The sequence below is a fragment of the Calonectris borealis genome, chromosome 2, assembly GCF_964195595.1.
Source record: "Calonectris borealis chromosome 2, bCalBor7.hap1.2, whole genome shotgun sequence".
NCBI classification, from domain to species: Eukaryota; Metazoa; Chordata; class Aves; order Procellariiformes; family Procellariidae; genus Calonectris; species Calonectris borealis.
Window position 1 is genome coordinate 170,505,231 of NC_134313.1, and position 14,146 is coordinate 170,519,376.

The 14,146-nt window shown below is 41.8% G+C and overlaps 1 protein-coding gene across 3 annotated transcripts in view; it reads right to left on the reverse strand.

Moving 5' to 3' along the window:
• SMARCC1 (SWI/SNF related BAF chromatin remodeling complex subunit C1) overlaps positions 1–14,146 on the reverse strand; it is a 93,314-nt gene that overhangs the window by 20,204 nt on the left and 58,964 nt on the right. For 2 of the 3 annotated variants that reach the window (XR_012672763.1, XM_075144434.1), the window contains exons 22-25: positions 9,683–9,738; positions 7,219–7,333; positions 6,178–6,332; positions 792–926 (exon numbers count right to left, since the gene is read on the reverse strand). Coding sequence is in view for 2 of the 3 variants with exons in the window: in XM_075144434.1 (XP_075000535.1) it covers positions 792–926; positions 6,178–6,332; positions 7,219–7,333; positions 9,683–9,738 (461 nt within the window). In the remaining variant the exon portion in view is untranslated. The remainder of the gene's footprint in view (positions 1–791; positions 927–6,177; positions 6,333–7,218; positions 7,334–9,682; positions 9,739–14,146) is intronic. The other variant, XM_075144435.1, reaches the window with a different exon arrangement.

Consider the following 14,146-nt stretch of genomic DNA (forward strand, 5'->3'; position numbering starts at 1 on the left):
TTACTGCCTCACCAGACTGAGGACAGAAACTAACCACCTTCTTGCTTAGCTTGCCCAGCTCCTCCTCCTCATCCGTCGCACTTCATCATTAGATTTGTCAGTTCAGCTTTGTTCTATTTTGATACTTTTCTGGTGCCTACGAGCAACCACCTTTTCCCATCTCCCGACGTCATCGATTCCTTCCCTTCTCTTGAGCTGTTGCCCTCTCCAGCTCAGGCAAATCCCTCATCATCACAAAATGAGCAGCTGTTACTCCTGAGCACGTATCCTTCTGCTACTGCATCTCACTTTGACGACTTTCCCAAGAGCTACTGAGAATGCCCTCCAAACAAAACCTGAACTACATCCTTAAAACCAAATCTCCAGCCTAAACTGGGTCAGGAAGGCAAGGCAGACAGAGCTGGTTTCCCTTCCCTTAGGGAAGTATGGTTTCCATCCATTTCACTCTCTTTATATGGAAAAGCCATTCGTACATCAGATGTCATTCATGTGACAAGGCCTATATAAAGGTTCCGGACCAATTTCACATTCATGCTTAGATGACAGAAGTACGGATTAGGAAGCACATCTAGGATACTACCAGTTTGCTGCTTATGGTAAAGGGAAGATCTGGACAGAGGAGAGAGCTCCAACACTACTGTAGGGGGTAATTATGAATTCTAGCTGAGGCACAAAGACCTGCATAAAGGTGAGGAACAGCTGAAGTTGCTAGTTTTCCAGCTGTTAGCACACATAGATCTTGGCAGTGACTGATTTAATGCAGAATTTCAGATTAGTACCCTCCTACTTACTGCCTCTTTCTCTCTGTCCATAATGGTTTCCAACTCCTCAAAATGGCGAAGTTTTATCTCCAGCTTCTTCATCTGTGTTTCCACCAGAAGGGCAACCAGGGACTTGATCTTTCTTTCTTCCACTGCTGCCAGGTGCTGAGGATAAAACACAGGTTTTTGCTTTACATGCATTTCACAAGATAAAGAGCTTTAAGGGAACAAATACGCCAACTATGCCTGCATCTAGCTTTAGCCATGCTATTCCCCTTCTGGACAGAAAACAGGGCATTAGATTAACAATCTTATGCTCGGAATCAGAAGCCTTTGGAAGATTATTAAGCTTTTAATCAAATAAATAGGTGCCAAGTTTTAATACAAGAGGTATTGTGGATGCTCAGTACTCATAAGCAATCCAGCTTTGCCTCGAAGCCTTCCGAGCGCTGTGCAACAGAGAGCACTTTCAGTGGAAATGCAAATGAGGGAGCAAGGGTACGTTGTACCGAGTCAGCGGCAGGTCATCCAAAAAGCTTTCACCAAAACACACACAGGAGGCTTTTACCTGGAACGACCCACAAAAACAGTGAGACGACTCTTGCACGCCTTTGCCATTAAAATATTTTTTGCTCAAGTAAATGAGAAGCGATGTATCTAGTTAAGCATATTCCATTACATGCAGCACCACACCACTAAAGCATAAACTTTCTCAGAGCAAAGTCCCACCTGGGGCTAGGGAGAGCTTGCAGAGTAATCTCTACACAGGTTTTAGAAGAAACCGCTAAAAAAAAAATCTCCAGTTTCCTTTTATAATCAGGTTGCATAGTATTCCTATTGCAGAATAAAGCTGAAGGCAAAGCTGTATTTAAACTGCAAAGGCAAACTGCAGAAAAAGGCAAATAGATTCTTTACATTCTTTAGCTTTACCCCATTTACATATACACACATATACATAAATGATAGAGGATATATATGTGTGTATATACGCGATGTATGAAACAGGCTATAAAAGTGTTTCACGTTTTCCAAGTGTGAAAGGCAAGTTAATGATGCCTCTACCGGCTTTTGTTAACAGCCTGCTGTTCAGCATGAACATACACTCAAAACCCCATCACGCGTACTGCTGGGAAGTTTCTGTATCAACAGTCAGAGGACGTTTCCTGACCACAGTGTCCAAGCAAAGTCCCCTGACACACCCAAGGGCTGAGGGGGAAGGAGGGTTGGCTTTTGAGACGGGAAAGGTGAGGGCTGAGGGGAAGAAGGAAAAAAGAGAAAGCTGGATGTCATCCAGCTCAAGCTGCAAACAGAGACTCATATTTAGCAAGCTGTGCCCCAAACCTTGGCTCAGAACTGGCAGAAATACTGAGCTGGAGAAAAGAAGCATTATAAAACTCTTAATTATAATCAGAATTTCTCAAAAACATACGATATTGTTTTCATCGCTAGTATGTTGTGTCATTTGACAGCATTCACCTCTGGTAACCCACCAGCAATAAAGGAAGTCTTCAGTAAATCTAGATAACATACATTCAAGACTCTCACTAAGTTTAACTTTAAATCAGGTACAGTTTGAGAGAACCAGAGTCATCACCCAAGTCCCTCTAACAGCACACCACTGTGAAATTCAAGCAGGCTGTTCAGTTAAATACTGACCAAACAGTGGTGCACACTGAAGTAACTGAATGGCTGACAGAACTAAAAAATTTAACGTCAATTAATACTGTTTAGTAGAACAAACTCATTTGTATGAAAAGTCAGAGTGACAGAAGTACCTTTGTTGATACACACAGCCTTCTGGCAGTCATTTCGCCTTGCCTGATGTGTGCAATTTTAATAATGAAACCAGATTAACATAAAATCAGCAAGGCAGACAATTAGGTAAAAGACAGGTCTCAAAATACACATTAAAAAGGAAATCATCATTGACGTTTTTCCTGAACAGACCCAGAGAGACTGCTCCTGAGCCCGGCATTACCCAGGGCTTTCACATGGACAAAGAACAAGTCATTACTGACTCTGCAGTTGACAAAAAAACCCCAGTAAGTCAAAATTAATAGTGATTTAAATTGCCTGATAAACATATCGCTGCATCCACCTGAAGTCATAAATAAGCAAAAAAGAAGATGGTATGTGACATTATCCTGGGACACAGCAATTCTGAACGACCTGAGCGTCACTAAGCGAGGTGGACCTGGCCTCTGGCCGAGAGTGGATACAGAACAACGCTTTGGTTTGCTGTTTAAACACCCATGAGCGCCTCTGCGCGCGGTGTGCCCCTCGCCACAATACTGACTCTGGTTTCTCTGCTCAGAAATCCCTTCTGGCTGAATACTGATAAACTCGGGAGGAGTCACAAGGCTAGCTACCGACCAGCACACACACGTTACAGGCAGTCTCGCAGGACCTGGCCCATCCCCTGATCTTCTCAAACCCAGCTTTAGTTGTGAAACTGGCTAATCGCAGCAAGGGCATGAGCATGGCAACTGGTACATACAACCAGACCACGAGAGACTTCTGGAAAATGGATAGCATCCTAGCACCACCGCACTGGAATACGGTGCTGAAGTCTTCTCATCCACACGCAAGAGGTTAACTGAAATGGCAACAGGCAGAGGAAACTTCTTTCTTCCTTCCCTCTTCCTATTTTGTGAAAGGAGACCAGATGCTTCACCTAGCTTTTGTTTTGTGAAGCCAAGAGGGGATAAGACTGTCTTTCACATATGAAACAGAAGAAATAAAGGTGGCAGATAACACAGAGCTACCTGAATTAAGGCACACAATGGGAAAAACTAAGCTCTGTCATGCATACATTCAAGCATGAGATGAAAAAGGTCCTACAGTGAGTTTCTTGAGCAGCAGCAAAAAGGAACCAATTAAAGACATAATTTGATTTGCCTATAAACAGAAGATGGGATGTAGCTGCCTGCAAAAAGAAGAAACATGATTTTAGCAACAGGGTCCCTTCTATTCCTGAATTTTACGTTTCTAAACACCTACACATGAGAAAGAGCGGTTGATAACCAAAGGCTTTTTAATTCAGCAGGCAAAGGAAAGTGCTGCTATGGTACAAGAGTTAGCGGTTGAAGCATATCAGATTAGGAATAAAGCTTAACAGCAAAGTTTACCACCCATGGAAAAGCTTATGGACAATTACAGGAGGTTTTGCATCACTGGCAGTTTTGATATCAATGTCTTCTAGAAAAGATGCATTCAATCACAACCACCTCAAAACAGAAATTCAGAGAAGTCATGGGATCAGTGTTACGCATGAGGTCAAATTACGACCAGAACAGTCCTTTTTGGCAGTGCAAGTGATGGATCAAGAGCTACAGCAGAAGTTCTGCAGCTCAGTCACAACTGGACAAAAGCTAACAGCAATCTGCAGGAAAGAGGACATTTTCTATCAGGTGCTACTTATGCACAGAAAAGAAAAAAAGCTTACATTGATTTAGGAATCTGAGAAGAAAATGAGGAAAGGGGACTTAAATAATTCTAATATTGTTTGTACAGAAGCCATAACCTGTAAAAATGCATTTAAAATTGTTGCTCCATTCTATGCATAGGAATGTAGTCCCCCCCTAAATGAACACATTCACTGGATACCATTTCTCAAGTAAGTTGCTTCACCAATGAGCTGTCCTACCTCAAAAGAACAAAAAACTTCAAGTGCCTGCCTTTAACCCCTGTTTCTCCTTAGAAGTCAACTGCAGTATTTCTCTGATACAAAATCATAAGGAAAACAACTTTGTAACAGCTCTTCACATGACCAGGTCTTGAGTTTATTATGAAGAACTGAATAGACAGAGCTCACTGAAAGCCTTAATATTGTCTGGGTTTTTAAGTGCAAGTGGAAAGAGAAATCCCTGTTGAACTTGAATTCTACTCTGAAGTGTGAACGTCCTAATAACAATATATTATTTCCTCTAATATAAAGCTAAAATTCTTCTAGAATATTATTATTATCATAATGAAAACTGCCATTAGCCAAGTCCCTTCTCCCTCTAGCACTCGTTATCACCAAAGGAAGGAAAGTAGGAGATCATCTTTATTGGAGCAAGTAGCCTTCCATAAAATAGAGATTAAATTTCATGCCTCTTTATATATATATGCAGGGTTTTTTCCAACTCGGTTGAAAATATCTGTAAGTCTGATGAACTGAAATTAAGTTACTCTCGGCAAAAGTGCTTGGTGCTCAGAGCACCCCAGGTTCAGATGCAGGCAAAGCGATGCACGAGGGAGCCCGGCAGGACTCTGCACTCCCAAAACAACGGATCTCAAGTTTGCCTGCAAAGTGGGATTCCACGCAGCTAGGGTGCCCAGCTCTGACACTAAGCAATGCTGAATTCGTGCAACTTCTCATTTTAGAACCTGGCTTGAAAGGTAGTGACTAAAAATATCCTCAAATCTCATGGGTTCATAAAGCAGGGACTGTGGCATCATGACAACACCTATCATCACACTATCCTCAATATATATGATGCAGCTGGGGAAAAAATTCTAAAGTTAAAGTTATAAGAGTCAAAGATCAAGACTGCAAGAGTCAGTTCAACACATGCAACACCTCATTATGTCCACTGTTATGTCCTGGAAATCCGTCAGGAAATAAACACCATCCATGCTTTGCTTTTGGTATCTACAAAGTAGGTGACATGGAACATGGCGCTGAATCCAAGAGCGATTAAGAAACCCAAACTACAACTTGAATCCAAAAAAATATGTAAAGAGAAAACAGATTTTGAAAAAGATATTCTGAAAGAAGCGAAGGCTGTCTGGTTCCTGCAAAAAGAAAATGAAAGACAGCATGCAATTAGTAATTATAGGGTAAAGAAAAGTTATTAGATAGGACACTAATTCAAACCACAGCTCAGTAAGGGACAAACAAACAGAAGTTTAATGATAGAAAGACAAGAACATGTTTTTAACAGACACACAGTACCTCTTAACAAAAAAAATCATTAAGTTGTCTATAAAAAATTGTAACGCTAGAATTGAACATCACATTGCTTTTACAAAGAGTCCAAGCACAGAAGGCTTGTGTGAAGTCCGCAGAACAGCCGGTGGCAGAGCAAAAAAGGCAACATGAGGGTTTTGCCACCCAGGCCTGTGCCCTCGGCATTACAGCCAGACCTATCGAGCAGAAAAAAGTCTTTCCAAAAAATGACCAACACATTTTGGGGCTATTTCTTAGGGATGTTCATCGACTTCATAATCATAAAAGTAGCTGCCTAAATTAAAATTGTACGCTATTTCACCTAGGAGTTCAAGCAAAAGAAATTGAAGAAGGCACTTGTGCTGCTTCAAGGTATTAGAGATTAGAACATGAAATCGCACAGATCTGGAACAAAGGACCATTTTAAGAAGAGTTCTAATGTGAACTGGAAACCAAGCCAATGGATATTTGTATAAAACAAACCTTTGCTTTGGTGGCAGCTGAGGCAAGGGCAGCAGCTGCAGCTGTGGCTACGTTTCCTTCCGAGATTTCATGTTCCACTTTCTTCTTCCCAGCCTCGTTTTCTTTGTCTTTGCTTGCATCAACGTTCTCCTTGTTCTCTTCTGCCTCCTTCTCTTCTGGAAGAGATTTACCACCAAGTCTGTTACACCCATTCTCCCCTTGTTAACAGTATCGCATCAGGACAGGAATTACACTACGCACACTGCCATCAGTCAAACTAATACATCCACACTCCTATGTATAGTACTGCTACTTGTCCAAACGCTGACGGGGGAACAATCCTAGTCTAAGAGGATCTGATCCAACAAATAGGGCAACTTTAAATGCTTTTAGTTTCCATCCTGTCAGTTCATCTTCTGCCATCAGCTTACTCTCATCAGAACAATTTCAGCTGCATTTCCCAATCAACTCCATTATATATCTGCTCTTGTATGTAAATCCGAACACATCTTGTTCTGCCTGGTGCTAAAATACTGAATGTTAGTTCCAGGAAAAAACAATATATCCATGCAGTACAAGGGGAACATGTTAAAAATAAATAAAAAGAATAATGTCTTATGTAGAAAAAAAAACAGTACTCCTTAGCCTGTCAAAATAAAGGGTCTGCATCACTTCACAGGGAAACTGAGTTAACATATTAACTTCTAAGGGTAGAAGTGAGCAGTCCCACTTCTTTGCATCAAAAATGATCAAATGGTGTGCAATACAGGCAAAAGAAATAATTTATATGACCTACACGCACTTTGCTACTGCAATTTCTTCACCCAGTCACTACACACAGTGACAGAAAGCTCAGCTGAGGTCTAAAATGAGTTCAAGAAAGAATTTAGTGCCTAAGCTTTGCAGTGAAATTAAACTAGAATATTTACTACTGAACCATGAAGCAGCCTGATGCGCAAGAGGAAATATTTCTGCCACAGTTGAGTTTATAGTCTATTCCAACCACTTCAGAGGAAGGCTATTAAAGCTAACACAGCTTGAGGAACAGCTGGGGACCATTACCTGGCTTGGTGTCTGCAGTCACTTCGCTATCTTGCTCTTTTTCTGGATTTCTCTCATTTTCTCCTTCTTGTACTTTATCGCCTTCCTCAATTTCACTCTCCACTTTACTTTCAACCTAAATGGGATGAAAGATTGTTTGAAGAATGAGAGCTATAGAAGACATTCACTGTTCACTTCGTTTATAGCTTTCAAATTAATTCACTATCATAAAAGAAGAGATTAAATTTTAAAGGTTGACTGCTACACTTAAGCCCATTTTGACAATCGTATCCAAGATCTCAGTAAACAAAGTAACTGGACGGACGTCTATCAGATTCAGTAACCCAGGCCAAATTTCATTTGAAGGTACAAGAAATCCTGAACTAAGATGACGTAAGAACAGTTCTGATCCCCTTGTGCTGCCCCCATTTATTCCAGCAGTTTGTGCGTAAGTTTTATATCCTTTCCAGTGCCTGCCATGTTAACAATTTATACAGTATTCACCTATCCACACAGCTCCAAATTCTGCAGAACTCATGGTCACAACAGCATCCTGTGGCAATAAATGCTGCAACTGAATTACATGTTACAGGAGGGCGCTTCTGCCCAGGAATTGGTGGAAGAGAGCGACATTTGCAAAATGGAAGTAAAATAAAAATATTTCTTGTTAAAATCTAGGCGCCTTGACATAGTATTAATGAAATCAGCAGCAGCTTCATGTTTAACACTGGAAGCATCATTTTCCCCTTGAAAATACTCCAAACTGACCTGAATGTTTCTCATTTATTCTGCTCTACAGAACAATGCACCTTTTCAAGCTCTGACCAAGTCTGCTACACTTACATCTACCTAAGTGTACCTGACTATTTACCAGAAAGGCAGCAAAAGATCTACCTGAAAAACAGAGCGAGGAGTAACATCAAAACTATGCTCAGCAGCCATTGGGTTAGTTTTATTCCGTTCATTTGACTAAGCAGGCAACACAGAAATATCACTTGTTGCTGCAGACTCAGTAAGTGCCTACCACCATTTATTTAGCAGGGTGATGTTCTAATTCCAGGATATTAGTTTAATTCCAGTTCAGGTCTGAAACAGCCACAGCCAGTGCCATTATTGTAGACTATCTGAAAAGAGCTACCCTGTTTGTAGACATGGGGTTATAAAAAAACCCAAACAACTGCATTCTTGTAGGCACCATCAGCAGGTTGAAGGAACTAATTTCTAAATATCTGATCTTTATGGGCAGGATGCATCATACCTAACATCAAAATATGCACACCTATAACCAAGAGTTAGCCAGACTTCTTACAAAGAGGAGTTTTATTGACCAGCTCAGCCGCAGGCACCTTCCTTTAGTCAGCCAGATCTCATCCTCCCACACCCACTAAGCCACATGCGATCGTGCAGACGGAAGAGATACGTAACTCACATTGTCACTGGAGAGCTGCGATGCAGCCGGGGCAATAGTTTCATTCAGGTTTTCTGTTCAGCTCCACACACGGCACTCACAAACGGTTGCCAAATACTGCGAGTAACCCAAACTCACCCATCTCCTGGAAAGCCCTGATCTCGCTGATCTTGTCAGAACCGAAAGCTGTGTTCAACTTTGGGAAGGCAATTTGTCACAAGACAAACTTTTCTAGGGCACGACTTCGAAGTGACACTTGCTTTAGACCACTACCAGTCATGAACCATAACATACCAGTGTCATCCTGCAGCTTAAGTCTCTAATTCGTTTGATATCATCCAGTCCCAGCCTTTTTTCTCAGGACTAGAAAACAACACACCAATGTCGCACTCCTGTTGTTTGCCCAGCAAAAGAAACATCTCTGTGTGATGTCTCTATACACATGTCCAAAGAGCAACGAAGCTGGTGAAGGGTCTGGAGCACAAGTCTGATGGGGAGCGGCTGAGGGAACTGGGGGTGTTCAGCCTGGAGAAGAGGAGGCTGAGGGGAGACCTCATCACTCTCCACAACTCCCTGAAAGGAGGTTGTAGCCAGGTGGGGGTCGGTCTCTTCTCCCAAGGAACAAGCGATAGGACGAGAGGAAACGGCCTCAAGTTGCACCAGGGGAGGTTTAGATTAGACATTAGGAACAATTTCTTCACCGAAAGGGTTGTCAGGCACTGGAACAGGCTGCCCAGGGACGTGGTGGAGTCACCATCCCCGGGGGTATTTACAAGACGTGTAGATGTGGTGCTTAGGGACATGGTTTAGAGGTGGGCTTGGCAGTGCTGGGTTAACGGTTGGAGTCGATCTTAGAGGTCTTTCCAACATAAACAATTCTATGTTCCTATGACGTGAGACTAAATCACTCATAAGAAAATGAAGCACTCAGAAGACTGAAAACTGTTCCCTATGGACACGCACACTGACCAGCACACTACCATCTACCTTTCTTACACACCATTTTAGAACATAATAATTCAGGTTCATAAGTGTCAGAACTATCTTTTCAGAACCAGCGTACTGAGCCAACCTTACCTTCTCTGACTGTTGCCCATCTGTCTCGGTTTCCATTTTTTCTTCTTCAGCTCCATCTGAGAAAACAAATAAGTATTTAGAATTGCCATAATGTCCATTTATCACACTCAACATTTATTTCAGGGTTAACTTAAATTTTCTGTTCTCCACTGACAGTCGTTTAAAGAAAGCCACAACACTAAACTCCTGGAAGACTAAAAGCTTGTTACACTAATTTTAGTTTAAAAATCAAGTTTACTTGCAATTTTAAGTTTAACTGGTTTTTCTTTTCAGTCCAACAAGCAGGACAAAACATTAAGCTATCTATGCTCTGCTGAAACACCCAGTTTACCCACTGTAGAGAGAAACCACCAAATCTATCAATTTTAGTTACATAAAGGACAGTTTGATGCACAGTTCTGCAGTATTCAAGTCATACAGTAATTCCCATTGGTAATCGCAGTATTATAAAATGTTTTTCCCAATACATCCAATTTGATTCTGTAGATGGTTGTCAGTTACGTGATTAACCTCAATTACAGTGCTGCCAGACTTGTAATTCCTCCTTAGCACAAGATCCCCTGAGCTGCTTTCGATGAAAGGTCTATCCAGAGGCATTGTCACGCATTGCAGGTCAACTGAAGATTTAAATTCCATTTTGCAGGTGGTACAAATACCAGAATTCTCCAAAGCAGACTTCAACGTAATTATTCCACACCAGAATAACATTAAGCACTAGCAAATTTGTTAAGGCACTAACACTGTTCCTAAACACTACGGATCTCTCGTTATTTCTGGCCCAAAACCCCTGGAGTTCGAGGCAGCGAGCAGTTATTCTCCGCACCGGTTTGATGTGAAACCCTGCACAGTGCAACCTCATTTCACACCCTTCGTACCTGCTGCTCTGCATCAACATGACGATCAACTGGTTCTCCAGTCCTGTATGGCTCTTTGTGCTGTTCCTCCGAACACGTTTCTCCCAAAAGCACTCTGAAATGTATCCAAGCCCTCAGAAATACGTTCAAAATGTTGAGTCTGAACTCAACAATGAAGCTTACGTCAAAGAAACTGGCCCAAAAGGTGTAGGGTTATGGTGGATGTTTCTGGACAGTGCTCTCACTCAGACCTTGATCGTTCATTCTCTTCCTTCTTCCCCAGCTGTAACGATACCAGTACTTGTGGGTTTGTACTGAAGAGTGGATCAATGAAATGATCCCTAACACCTTCTTCGCCTTCTCACTGAAAACAAGCTGTATTGCAGCTCCTCCTCAAGAGCCCAACTGCAGCTGCCTAGTTAGGTGCTAAACAAGATATGAATCACTTTTGAGCACAAGAGCTGGTTGTTCGTTAGATATAAAGCAAGAAAAGAACACAAATTACCAGCTGAAAGCTCCAAGTTTCCTCTGCATCCAAAATACAGCCATCCAAACAAATGAGAAAGAGCTGAGGCTGAATGATCACACCTCCTGACAGTGTTGTCACAGGATAGCCTGCTCAACTCCCAGCTTTTTAAAAAGCATGTTTTCCAAGACGCTCTGAAAAACCAAAGCGGAGTTGCAGCTGCAGTGCTAATGCTGAAGAAGATAATAGCATTGGGTGAGCTCTTACTTCGCCCCAGTGGCTTCAGCTATTGCTGACAGACGTTGTAAGATGTGCAGGGCTCTCCGTAAAACCACCAGTTGGGTTCTCTGGGCAATAATTTCCTGGACTGCTCCAGGAGGTTGAGCCTCAGCCTTACACCATGACCTGAATCTTCAGAGGAATCACATGAGACAACCTCTGCCAAGACTGGCTCCAAGACAAGGCTTCCATACTGGAGTCATGAAGTACTTCCTTATGGAAAGAGCAGCATGCCAACCATGCGCTCAGGAGGAGACCTCTACCCAGAGCAGAGGCAGCTCAACTACATCACTGCGGCCTCCGGTTTTGAATTGGTCATCAAAAATCTCCATCTAGTGTCTGACCAAAGAAGTCTTCCTCTCCTCAGCGGTCAAAACAAAGAGTACAAGTCATTTGGGAAATATTCCTAAGAAGCTACAAGCATATAATATGAACTATTTAGATACTTGGAGGGTTCTCTCACTGCCGGGATGTGTGGGTCAGGACAGCACCCGCTGCCTCTTACACCTTCATATTTGGAATGCAAAACAAGTTTGCCAGACACCCATAAAAACCTGACCTTGACCACAAGCACCTTCAGAGTGCCCTACCACCAGGCATGAAAAAAACTTAGCTTCAACACACAACTACGTGCTTCCTGCTATCGCTTATTTTGGTTTTTTGGCTGACTAGACTGAGCTCTTCAAGCCTGCAACCTCTTATTTACTGTCTGTTTGGCATTCAAATAGCTATTACAGACATATCTGAAGAGTTCTGCCAAAACAGAGCCAGGCACCCCTACGTTACAGATTGCTTTTTGAGTAGCAGGTGACCAGTTATCGTACCATCTAACTTCAGCATCTACATCAGAAGACTAGATAACAGCCCAACTGGTATGCAAGTGAGAGCAAAACGGGGAAGGAAAAAAAAAATTTTAAAACATTAAAAACCATGTGTTACCACGTGCTGGATGTACCTCATCAGAGAAACGTGTTTTAAGAGCAGTTATCATCTTCTTGTGCTTAGTACACATCTCTTGGCGATAACCCTTGGTTCATTCATTAAGTTATTCCTTTACAGAACACTTATTTAACATGTTCCTACTAATGATAGTACTAATGATAGCAGGCCTCTTTGAGATAAGAGGATAACAAGCATATTGATTGAGAATACCATGAAGGTGGCTGAATAATGTACTACTTCCAGATATTTTGCACATGGATTGTTTAAAAGTCCAAGAAATACCCATTTATTTGCAGCACCCAGCTGTTCTGCAAAAATGCACAAGAGGGAAGTGTCAGCACAACCTCGTACTCCTTGTCTAGGATCTTAGACCTGCAAGAACAGAAACTCTAGTACAATTTAATGTACAGGGGGCATTAAAGAATGAGCTTATTTAGATCATGGACTTCAACACATGCTGCCATACCAATATAAAACTCTTGGTGAAAAGCCCTGATCCATCTCTAAGCTCCTGAAGACACTGGCGGGTGTAGGATGTTCATTTTCGGTAATCCTTATTTTACTGGTAATTCCTGTGTGCTACACTGAAGAAAAACAGGTGTACAAAGTGTTTTGCTTTAATAGCAACAGTTCTGTAGAGACGTTTTTACAGAAGTCCCTTCCATATATAAGAAAAACATACTAAAATGTCTGACTGAAAGATAATGGTTTTCCTCTTGGCTTATTTTAAGATGATAAACCTACTTATCTGAAGTATCTGCCACCGTAATTCAATTTATGGAGACTGGGGACATACCTCCTCAGAAGTTTTATCTCAGAGTTAGGTTTTAGTGACCTAATAATGTCACAGGGAAAATCTAGATTAGATTTTGTCAGACAGCTATTTCAAGCCTAGAAGCAGAGCTCCAAACGCTTAAAAGTGTCATCCCTCCTAGTAAATGAAAGAGAAAGCTTTACAAAGAAAGCTATATTCCCTCCTTTAGCAAAAAAAGTGGAGAAAAAGTGCAGAAGACTCCAAGTGTGCTTGGGTTGATAGAGTGGAAGATCATGAGCTCAAACTAGGAAAATACTACACAGGAATACACAAGTTTTCATTTTGAGGCGGCTTAGCCCAAACACCAAGAACTTCAAGATTCCTCGTATTGGGATACAGTGTAACTGAAAGAAAAAAGTCTGTAATTTTGTATAATCAACCCAAAACTTAACCACAGGGGCAAGCGGAGCAATTCTGAAGTTCTGCTTCGTACAAAACTCCAAGTCAGAGTGAAACAGGCCAGAAAAGCTCTAGTCTGTGGACAATTTTAAGTCAAAACAGGGAGGCCTCTGTCTCTTAAAAGCTCATGAATTGATAATTTTTTCACTCTTCTGGAAGACAACAACCTGGAGCTCAGGTTCTCCAGCCTAGAATCAGGCTGAGCAGAGACTCAAGTCGCAGCATGCCATACCAGCAGCGAGCATCTTGACCATCAGGCTACTACCTCGTCTGTTGAAGGCTCCTAGTCCAAAGGAGTTCCCACAGAAGCCTGCGGCTTCACATTTATAAGAGTCCTTGACTAGTGTAACACCACTTAGCAACAACCAAACCATCAGTGTGCTAATAATACTACTCATACCAAATCCAAAACACAGCACCACGCAAGTTAATAGAAAGAAAATTAACTCCATCCCAGCCAAAACCAGGACAACTCCGAGGGAGGGGGAAAAATTCCCCAGAAAGTTCTTGTCACGCAATTGAACATGATTTGCTCAGGAACGCAAACTTCACAGGTGACAATACCCCTTGCTAGATTCTGAATCACATTTGAGAGAAAGCTGTACGGCAATAATCATGTAAGCTGCCCCTAGAATGCCATAAAATAAAGTCCTGTAAGACACAAACTTTTCTCCTCTGCCCAGAAAGTCAGTTGGTTCTTGTGTCTTTTA